The 11,680-nt window shown below is 41.3% G+C and overlaps 1 protein-coding gene across 6 annotated transcripts in view; it reads right to left on the bottom strand.

Annotated features, from left to right (window-relative positions):
- Nucleotides 1-2,393: 2,393 nt before the first annotated feature.
- Nucleotides 2,394-11,680, bottom strand: part of RGMB (repulsive guidance molecule BMP co-receptor b) — a 76,530-nt gene continuing 67,243 nt past the window's right edge. For all 6 annotated transcript variants that reach the window (XM_073544228.1, XM_073544136.1, XM_073544306.1 and 3 more), the window contains one exon: nucleotides 2,394-6,019. In XM_073544228.1, coding sequence (XP_073400329.1) covers nucleotides 5,354-6,019 — 666 coding nt within the window. In that variant the 3' untranslated portion in view covers nucleotides 2,394-5,353. The remainder of the gene's footprint in view (nucleotides 6,020-11,680) is intronic.

The following is an 11,680-nucleotide window of genomic DNA, read 5'->3' as shown; positions in this document are numbered from 1 at the left end:
CGTGGTAAAAACCGCCGCAAAAAAAACGTGACGTGTGAAAGCAGCCTAAAATCTTTTCCCACTTTCAGCAAAGTGGACTCCAAATTCTTGAAGACATAAAATAATAAAGCCAGATGTTATTTCCCCTCCTTAGCTCCAGCGCTGTTCTCTGTGTTTTGGCTGCAGTGATGTCCTGTCGCCATCAGCGTACATCACCGCTGCGGCCAGTCACTGAGCTCAGTAGCTCACACCGTCTAATTAGGCAGAACTGCAGAGATAACATATGAACTAAAGTTTGTACATCCAGACTGGACCTTACTATAGAAGGTGTTCAACGTATGCAATAATTCAGTCGAAAGCCTCTCTTAACCCTCATTGTAACATTGTCAGTGAAAACGGACCTGTTGGAAGGAAAATGTTCATTTTATAAATCTAAAGGATTATACAGCCATTGTAACAAGAATTTCAAAGAAATTATACCAGCTTCATCAGGTCTTAGAGATCTACTTACTAAAGATGACATGCAATTTGTATAAAAAATTTTTTTCACTTATCTGCTTTAGGCTTTGTTTACGTGATGAGCTTTTGGTGAGTTTTTGGATGCTGCAGATTTTCTGAACTGTCTTTAAAGTAAAATAGGTTACTTGCATTTTTCTAAAATACGCAGCGTAAAAAATGCACCAAAAACTCATGACGGGAACATAGCCTTAAATTTCTGTTTTTCTAACTCGATCATCTACTTTTTGAAAAGCCTTGTAAGAATGGTTTTGTAATTTCCCCTGTCTACCATTTAAGTAAACCTTTTTGTCATTCTAATATCAAGATTATCCAGGCATTCTGACATCGATTTTCCAAGTAACCACACCAAGATTTACATGAGAATTTTCTAATGCTAATATCAAGATTTTAAAGTAATTTTATTACATGTATTTTCCAAGAAGCTACACCACCCTTATAAGGTCTTTGAGAACTATTCAACAATGTATGCAAGTTGTATTGTGAAATCTGGTGACAGATTTGCCTGAAAGAGAACCTGTCAGGTTGTACATGAATTCCGAGCTGTGTGCAGCATGGTACAGAGAACCTGAGTATTATGATGACTTGTTGCAAAAGATTCAGTATGATTTATATTTTATTCACTGAAATCCCTGCTCTTTGTATTCAAGAGTCCAGTGGGTGGACCTACTCTGAATTAGTCATACAAAGAAGACCATCAGTCACTGATAGCACCGCCCACTGGACTTGTATACATACAAACACCAGGGATTTCTAAAATACATGTTATGCTAAATATTTCCCCACAAAATATACATCAATCTCAACAACTCCTCTGCTCTATAACATCCTGCCTCCAGATCAGATAGCATTTTCAACATGAGAGGTTCTCTGGAAGCCCTGTCCATTATATACTTTATATTCTAGTTCAGCCTGGCATATTAATGGTCAGAATGATCCGATATATCATTGTCACTGTAGAAACATTGTAATAAAGTTCTCTAATCTCTTTAAAGATGTTGTACAGTCTTAAACTTCAAGTATGCAGTCACTCTTTGTAACTGCAGATTTGTGAATCCTCACACTGCGCATTGTGAGGATTCTCCGGTACCGGGATGAGCTCCACAAGTATGTTGTATGCATACTCCCAGCCACAATCCGACTTGACTGTTTCCGGCCTCGCTCAAATCATTTGCATTGGGCGAGTCCACTCGCGTCTAGTCGGAATGTTGCCGGGTGTATGCATATCGTATACTTGCGGTCACATGACCACTGTTCCCGGCGCATCCTCGCGGCATGCAGTGTGCGCAATGCAAGGATTCACAAGTCTGCAGTCACATAGAGTGACTGCAGACTTGTAGGTTAAGATCGGACAACCTCTTTTATGTACTATACTCACAGCATTCTTATTACTTCTAGAACCCGGTTTCATTTCTCGTTGGACACACCTTTGAAGGAAATGCGGAATCAATAACTTACCATGGAAATCATACAACTTTTAGAAATAAATATTATTTGACACAGTTCTTTAACTAAAGAACAGGGCCAAACACGAGGATATTAATTCATTTTTGCTCTGCAGCGACAGTGCGCCCCCGAGTTCCAGAAAAGGCCAAGTAAATACTTTAGCATGAAGAAGCATGACGCCTGCGAGGCTCCGAACATATCCAAAACCAGGGAGGCATAACTCAAGAGTTATAGTAAAAGAAACGATGAGATACATGATTATCAAGCACACACATGGTTCCTATTACCATTGCATTGTTAAGAAATGAGTCACAGCATATCTGCAAGGTGCGTAACAACTTATCTGGACTTGTTAACCACCCGTCCCCACCAGCACCTCTCACCTTGTCTGTAGATCCCACTGATTAGTCAGAGCTCGGAGGAGGTCGGAACAACACTACATACTGGAGACGTTTCAATGTAGGGTAACCAACTTTATTCTTGTAGCGTAATAAGTTAACCTATTTACACAATGCACAGTCACTCTTACACAAACAGATACGTATTGGCATAACTTTGAACCACATCTAAAAGTTTCGGCAAAGACACATTTGTGGATTTCTCTAAGCTTGAGAGAGAGAAGGGGCAGACATTTTGAGCACATCCTCTCAAACAATTTAGCTCTCCCCAGAGAGCATTTACTAAGTTCTAAATATCCATATGTTTGGCATTATCTAAAGCTCTCTTTGCCACAACAGCCTTCAAGAACATGTGCAAATAACATTTTCTCAATTCCCAGAGCTGGGCCAAGAGTGAAAAAAAAAAATCTAAGAAGTGCTAAACTAAGAGAAAGATGTAGAAATTAGTTAAAGTTTTCCGGGCACATTTCAGCATTTCAGTCCTTGCTCTTTTTCCATAATGAGAGTTTAGTTTAGTAGAAAACTGCACTAATCCCTCAGTAACAGTATGTACAGTTACCGATCGGTCAGCAGAGGAGGCCGGATGTGATTTACAGAAAACGCTTTTAGCCAAACAGATGAGTATCTACTAGACAATGTCCGCCTTGTGGTGACATAGTAGGAGATGTACTTTATGCTAAATAGCTTTTTCCTTTTGTTTGATTGGCCTGATGTGGAATAGGTACCAATTCCACATTGATAAAAGTTCTGCTATACATATCACCTTCTTATGCCAATGCTTTGCTCTTCTTCACCTATGCCTGATGAAGGTCGGTAAGACCGAAACATCGCACTTGTACGCGGTGATCAGGATGACACCAATAGAAAGTTTCTTTAGCATCTTAATAGGGTGCTGGATTCTTTCTACACTTGAATCTTATGGGATAGGACCCTATCCGAGCAACGGAATATCCCAAAAGTCCTGTATTTCCTTACAAACTTTGCCATTCCATGGAGCATTTATATCAAAAGCATTGGTAACACATGGTCTATTTCAGCCTTCCAGGTAAATTTGAGATAGACCTCTCTGCTATATGTAATAAAACCTTATATTAGAAAAGCTAAAACTTTATCTAACCTGACATAGCGCTATTTCGGCTAACAAAAGGGTTTCGCACATCCAACGGGAACAACAAAACCCAATATCAATATAAAAAAGGCTTTCACCCAAAAATGGGGGATCCTACGATGAAAGTCAACAAAGTTCATCTTGCATTCTTTATCTTTAGCAATGAAAATAAAGCAAGGTAGAGGAAATGTTGTGGGCCAGTCAAATATATTGGCATCTCCCATCCTCAATGTTCGCCAGTCAATCTTTTAGGTGCACAGGATTTTGAGATTCGCCCACGTGAAGAACAAAAACAACTGTTCAGAATAAGAGTATATTAATTGCAAAATGTAAAAAATGCTTATTGCTGGCACAAGCAGTCATAGCTAGAACAGATGAGAGGTTTGTGTTTTAATTCACAGTTCTGAAAAGCAAGAGAAGATAGTGAAATAACATCTCAACAGTGTTCTCAACCGAACAGGCATGTAGCTGTAATGGAGTCATGTATGGTCTATGGGTCATATACTCAAAATGGAATCATAGAAATCTGGTTTCAAAAATGCCAAATCCACATAGGAGCAATTATGCTTTTGGAGTAAATATTCTAAAATAATATAATTTCTGAGCAGAAGTGGCCCTATAATGAGGAAATCTGAGGCAGCTGTCTCCGGCAGTAGGGTTTGGGGGGCAGCCAAAATTAGGGAATCAATTTATAAGATGAACATTTTCTTCCTGCCTTAGTATAAATGAACAGTTTCTAATAATGACTTAATAGGACACAACAGCAATATAAATGTTTATAATTCTGGGTAGAGGATGGGAAAGATGCCATCTTAGATGATGAATCATAACAAGTATTATTAAGTCGACCACTATTTATGGTAAAAGGGCAGTAAATAAGAAGAAAATGACTTTATCACTGTCATGTGTTGGAGACAATGCAAACTGTGAACTGCCTCTAGGTTAGGGTATACTGGTTATAAAAAACTCTACAAATTGGGTCTTGTCTTCCTTAGCAATAGCGCCACTCTTGTCTAAAGGGCCTATTTGGTATTGCAGCCCAGGGACAGTCACACGAATAGGGCTGAGCTACATGTTTCTAGGACGAGAATGACAGTGTTGGGGGAAAGCAGTGCAGTAATGTAGTTTTTACACCAGAGCTCATATAAAAGGAGGGTTTAGAATAAAATGAAAATATCAGAAATTGCTACAAAATAAACTATATAAAAAAAATTACTTTTGCGGTTTACCACTTTTGAGAATATGGCCCATAAAGCTGTTCACAAACAGAGCCGCGAGGACAAGCATAACACCAGAATGCTCTTGGTTTGTTTATGCACAAAGGAGAATAAAATGTACCTGTGTGAACAGCGTCATACAGCTTACTCATACCTACTAACCTTTCATGTGGTCCGTCAGAACAGAAGAGAAAGTTCGCATGTTTTTTTTTTTTTTTTTTTCAATGAGCTATTAGAAAAATTCCATGACAACCCTACTGCCATTACATGGAAACTACGTCTAACCTGCCAAGTCACACAATACAAAACTTTCTTAGGTATCAATACAATACATTAACAGAGCTTAGTATGTGTGCATTCACACATATCATATCTCACTTGTATAGACACATAAATATCTTATAAAAAATAAAGTGCTTTCTAAAAGGTTCCAGCAAAGGAACATATAAAACATTGTACAACTGAAAAAAAATAAACTAAAGAACAAAACAAGACAAAATAATACAAGTAATACTACATCCAGCTGAAATATAAACAATAAGACAACTATGTACAATCTCACGGGCATCCCGAGACAAACATCCCTTCATATACACGGTATATACATATATGCTGTTATCCTTGCTCAATATATTATAACAATATATATTTTACAATTTTTTTTTTTTTTTTTATACACAAGAAAACTTCTACAAAAGAGCAACAAAGACCAAGCACACAAGCCCAAGAACGATAGAAGGCAAGGTGGGCGTTTTGACCATATTTCCATTTGTTGGAAAGATTATCCAAAGCTCCTTTCTAGGGTGTAAGGTCTTCACATCTTCCCAAGCACTCTGAGCCGATGCTGTAAAGTTAGCGTCACTGGTTGTAAGTAAGTCAAAAACACAAGAATGGAAATAGATGTGCCTGTCTTGGAACTTTTCAAGACATTTGGCAATAGCACTTTCCAGTGTGTATGCTGGGTGTGATTGTCCAGATGATGAGCTGGGTGAATTCGTACTGGTCACCGGGAGGGGCAGATGTCCACCCTCATCAATGCGTTCACTGGATGGGCAGCCATTCATACAGAGTTGCAAGTCTTGGCTTTCCTCATAAGCTATGGCCAACTCCTCCGGCATTCGAATTGCTAGAGTTAGGTAGTTTCCGAGCTGCCGAACAATGACGGTTGTCCCAATGTATCTGGCATGCATTTCAACATGCTTTCCACTGACTTTCTCTATAATCCGCAAGGTTTTCGAGTCACCATCCCCACCGCTGGTAGTACCATCCACAAACGCTGCAGGCAGATCATCCGTCACAGCCTGGTACACCTTCTGATCCGTGCAGTCTTGGTAGGATTTGAATATTATGGTTATCTAGAATCAAACAGACAAAAATTAGAGAAATGTTAGATAAAAGTAATGGAGATTTGAAATTCAAGATGTGGCAATAATCACAAAAGATAGATGATCAATCCAGAAGCATTAATGTCCAGAGCAACAAATAAAAAAAAAAAAACTAGTGGGAAACTTCTAGATGCATTCATTACCAGGAATTAGTCTGGTTCCGATAACTGATAAAATCACCAGGATCATCGAAACCAGCCATGTATAGAACGTGAGCTCCTCAAAAAGATATTCACATAATACATGAGAAGAAGTCCTTATAGGTGCTGTGAGCAAATAGGCTCATACTTTGAAGAAATGCATGTATGCATCGTGCATAAACCCATGTGACTTCCCACCATTCTGATGAATAGAAGTGATTTTAAAGGGAACCTGTCACCCCCCCCAGGGCATTTTTAATTTACAGAGTCATCTTCAGCAGCACTAAGGCTGCATTGAAGGTGGCTCTTCTGTTTCTGACCCCTAGTAACGCTGAAATATTGACTTTTATAAATAGCTCCTCATACATGTAATGTGTCCCATAGGTATGGTGTGTCCCCCTGTATCAGCCGCCTACCATCCGTCCATCATGCCTGTCCTGTGTCTTGGTGCCGACCACCATCTGTCCATTATGATGCACCTGTGCGTCGCTGCCTCCTCCTGTTTTCAATGCTGGCGCCTTCGCTGTGACATGAGTTCTCGGGCATGCGCAGTGCGCGCTGCCCGAGAACCGACATCAGGCTATTGCACCTGCATGTTGTGGAGGCCCCAGATCCCGCCCCTCAGTGTGTTATGATGTATTCACACTGCGGGGCTGGGGCCTACGCAACACGCAGGCGCAATAGCCTGATGACGGTTCTCAGGCAGCGCGCACTGCGCATGCCCGAGAACTCTTGTCTCAGCGCTGGTGCCGGAATACAAAACAGGAGGAGGCGACGGCGCACAGGGGCATGATTGACAGATGGTAGGTGGCGCCCAGACACAGGACAGAGGCATGATTGACGGCGGGGAGGCGGCTGATACAGGGGGACACACTATACCTATGGGACACATTACAGGTATGAGGAGCTGTCATGATCCCAGTGTGGGTTGGACCCGCATGCTTGGGGTTAATGTCTGGAACCAGTGCTGGTGGACCTGCACTTCTGGGGTTAAATGTTATGATCTCAGTGCAGGCTCTTACCTGCACACCTGGGGCTTAATATTGTGGCCTCTCCTTGGTTCTGGGAAAGCTTTTTATAGCCTCAGAAAGCTCCAATCCCCATCATTTATACTTTCGTCCTTGGCAGAGTGTGTTGACCCCTGAGTGTGTTTGTGCTGTGTTCTTGTTTGCCTGATACTTTGGTTTCGACTGTTCGTCTGTTCTCTGGATACTGCTTGTTGGATTCTGCTTGGTCCCTTCTATGTCTGTTTGGCTTTAACCGCTGCCTGGCCCCGACTATCCGTTCAGTCTCATCCCTGGTACTTTACTGCTATCTCTGTGTATGACCCCCGTTTGTCTGACCTGAGCATTCCTGTAGTTGTGTCCTGCCGATCTCTGGCAGCAGGATGCTAAGCCCCGCCCCTTGCAGTCACATGACCGTAGGTCCTTCACTGCTTGCTAACTTCAGCGTCTCCAGGTCCTGTTTGCCTGAGCTTCCCAGCCGTGTCTGACCCCGGGCCCCCCTGGAGTGTGGGCGAGTCCCTGCTCAGCGGTGGCTGCACGCCGGCGCTGACAGGACCATGACAGGAGCCATTTATAAAAGTCGATATTTCGGCGTTACTAGGGGTCAGAAACAGAAGAGCCACCTTCACAGAGTGCAGCCTTAGTGCTGCTGAAGGTGGCTCTTTAACTTAGAAAAGCCTTGGGGGGGTGACAGGTTCCCTTTAAGCATCTAATTCATTACAACGTATCTGAAGCATGTGAATCCACCCATTAATCACGAATAATTAAAAAAAAAAAAAAGACAAAAAAACCCTAAAATACCCTTTTTTCAGTCTCCGCTCCCAACCTCGGCTATGTGTCTTCCACACTATGTAAGCATAATTTGTATGTATGTAAATATATGTGAAGGTTCTAAGGACTAAAAATGTGAAATTATGTGGTAATCACTAAAAAAGACATTTTTTGTCTTATGTCAGAAGAACACTAGAGTCCAGCCTAGAGGAACATTTCCACGCACACCAAAGATTCGAGACCAGCAACATTCTGCTCAGGTTTACTCAACACCTTGGAGAGTGAAGTGATCTAACAGGAGCAGTCATAATGAGCAGCAAATGACAGGTCTCTCCATTTAATAAGTACCTTAGGCAAGTCACAATCATAACATTAGCGCACTAAATTAGAGAATCAACTCTTCCTACAAAGCTGAGCAATTTGTCTGTATGACAGCCGTGACTCATAAAAGTCTCTCAAGTGTATTCCTGTTGCTGAAATATCAGTTAGTGGAGAGCAGCAGGACCTACGGGAAGTTTTTACACGGACACCGAATTTTAGATTTGGAAATAAATCAGGTAGTATTAGTCCTTATAAGTAATCAAATGACCAAACGGGGAACAATCAGGTTGCTCGAGTGCACATCCATCTGGCAGGAGACGTAATAGAAAGATGGAATGTGTTTGCATGGTTTGTTTTATAACGTATCATGAAAACAGCATCTCATGATAAAAAAATAGATCTGGAATGGCGGGTTCATATATTTCCATTACACAAAGAACACCCTATTAATCTATAATTTGGGTTGCGTATACAACAGTATTACAATTGGTAAAGTGCCTACAAGAGCTGAATTGGTCCAGAATTTTATTAAAAACTGTGACCAAATTTTGTGGTCATCACGTGTTCCTGGACAATCACCAACGCAATTTGGCATAAACGTCTAGAAATATGTGAAATAATGCAGTGATCAACAATCAGCCTTTATTACCCTATATCTCAGTATAGTCCAGCCTAGACGGAAGCCTACAAGCTCCATAGATCCAACCCCTGCAATAATCTGCTCAGGCATCACATGTTCCTGGACATCCACCAAAGCCATCTGACATAAAATTCCAGTGCAGAAATCCTCTTAAGAAACAACAACCCATCTTTGAATCAAAGGGATTGTTAACTACTAGGACAACCCCGTCTCACTCTCAATGTTTGCCCCGTTAAAATAAAAACACTTATACTCACCTCCTGTGTCAGCAGTATCAGTGTTCCTGAGGCTTACGTGAGGTTGTTCTGTCACGTGAGCCCCGACGGAGTCACTGTCCCCTCCTTCGGACATATAAGTAATTAATAGAAAGTGAACGGCCAGCCGCAGCCCTGACTTCATCTTGATTAGTTATAGGTCTGGAGAAGGGGACAGTGACGCCAGAGCGGATTGGGATCGGGGCTCACATTACATAACAACCTCATGTGTGCTCTGGGAACACGAGTGTTGACACCGCTGGAACGGTGCTGAATGATATAAGTGTTTTTATTTTAACGGGGAAAACATTCAAAGTGAGAAGGGGTTGTCCTAGTAGTGGACAACCCCTTTAAGACGACCCATCAATCAAGGGCACCACATTAATAATGTTACAGTAAGAGGTTCAGTTGTTATTCTGCAAAATGTAGAATTAAGTTCCACCCATTCATATGACCAGGCAACATTGTGATACCACCTTGCTCTTTGCAAAAGCTTTCTGCTCTAGGTAATAGATGGAAGTCCTAAGCACTGTACCTCTTTTTATTATATCCATTTACCCTAAAAAGGGTTGCTGCCCAGATTTATAAAACCTATGTTTTTTTTTTTTTTTACATTTTTGGTAACGGTAATTGGAAATCCTTTAAAGAGAATCTGTCAGCAGGTTTTTGCCGTGTAATCTGAAGACAGCAGGAGATAGAGGCTGAACCACTGAATTCAGGAATGTGTCACTTGTCAAAGTGCATGCTGTCGTTTACTAACTGTGAAGGTTTTATCACTAAGAGATTATTGCCAGACTAGTCTGGCAACACCCCCTCCTGTGATACGCACCTCACTGTCTATGGACTTTGTACACAAAGAGCCTGGTGTGGGTGGGGTTAGCTTTCTCAGCTCTGCTTCATTCTAAATTTAAAAGCTCTGATTGTGTCAGAATTTCTGCACCCAGTAGTCTAAGTGATAGATCGCTGGATTCAGGGTCTCTTTGCCTACAGTATGCTGCTCTCAAATGAGGTAGCAAAAACCTTCTAATAGGAACCTTCTAATAGGTTCCCTTTAAATGGTTGGATAAACGGATTGGGTATATTTCTACGTATTAGTATCCGGTTACAAATTTGGACCTTTAATGAGGCCAAAAATAGGGGTTGGATCATATGCGGTGTATTTTGGTACACACAGAAGGAGATTTCAGGAGTTTCTCTCAAAACTTGTAACTACAAAAGGTAATACAAGGACACTAACAAGGTCATATGTGACTAATAATAATAATTATTGTGTAGTTATATTATATTCCATGTTGCTGCTTTATATCTTATAAAGAAAGATAGATGCAAGCACCAATGCTAAATACGAAACCAGGCATGGAGGTAACAGATACTTATAAAGTAGAACAATTTTTCACTGGGATCATGTGAACTGGTGACGTTCTAACTGGCTACCCCGGCAGACATAGTCAGGAAGCCAATGTGTCTAAAATAATAACCACTTGCACCTTACATTTTTAAGTCATTTCTATTTAAGTTAATGGATGAACACATCCCGTCATTTCCTTAGGGAGCTGCCTGATGGAAGCTATCTGCCAGTTTCCGATTACACCACGCCAAGCAGATATAGATATGAGCACTGCACATCATATTCAATAACGTTCCTAGGGCATTTACCCTGTCTGCAGATTCAGGCCAAATTTGGGGGGCCGGAAAATATTATATTAAAATTATTCTTTAGTTGAAACACATTTATTAAAAAAATTCTCAAGTTCAATCTAATATATAAAGCTCAAGTGTGTGTATGTATGTATGTATGTATGTATGTATGTATGTATGTCCGGGATTGGCATCCGCACCGTCGCAGCTACAGCCACAAAATTTGGCACAGTCACACGTCTGGACCCCGAGAGTGTCCTAGGCTATGTTGTGAGGCAAAATTTTAACCCCGCGCGTTCCAATTCACCAAACAATTTTGGCCCTATCTACATAATGGGGAAAAAAATGTGTATCAAGCCCTGCCCCTCATTATGATGTCATAATGGTTGCCATGGCGACACTGATGTCATCATAGGCTGCAAGCCCCGCCGCTCATTATGATTTCATAATGGTTGACTATGGGATGGAGGATGTGTGATGGGTATATGGGCACGGGACTATGGGATGGCGAATATGTATGATGGTATATGGGCACGGGACTATGGGATGGAGGATGTGTGATGGGTATATGGGCATGGGACTATGGGAAGGAGGATGTGTGATGGGTATATAGGCACTCGACTATGGGATGGAGGATATGTATGATGGGTATATGGGCCCTCGACTATGGGATGGAGGATATGTCTGATGGGTATATGGGCACGGGCCTATGGGATGGAGGATATGTATGATGGGTATATGGGCACAGGACTATGGGATGGAGGATAATTATAATTTGCTATAACTAAACACAGTTAGTTACTATGCCCGGGCAGCGCCGGGCTCTTCAGCTAGTTTAGAATAAATTACAACATTTTGTCAAC

This window comes from Dendrobates tinctorius, unplaced genomic scaffold (genome assembly GCF_039654945.1).
Source record: "Dendrobates tinctorius isolate UK_male_01 unplaced genomic scaffold, ASM3965494v1 ptg000003l, whole genome shotgun sequence".
Classification (NCBI taxonomy): Eukaryota; Metazoa; Chordata; class Amphibia; order Anura; family Dendrobatidae; genus Dendrobates; species Dendrobates tinctorius.
This window is presented reverse-complemented; position numbering and strand designations above follow the sequence as displayed.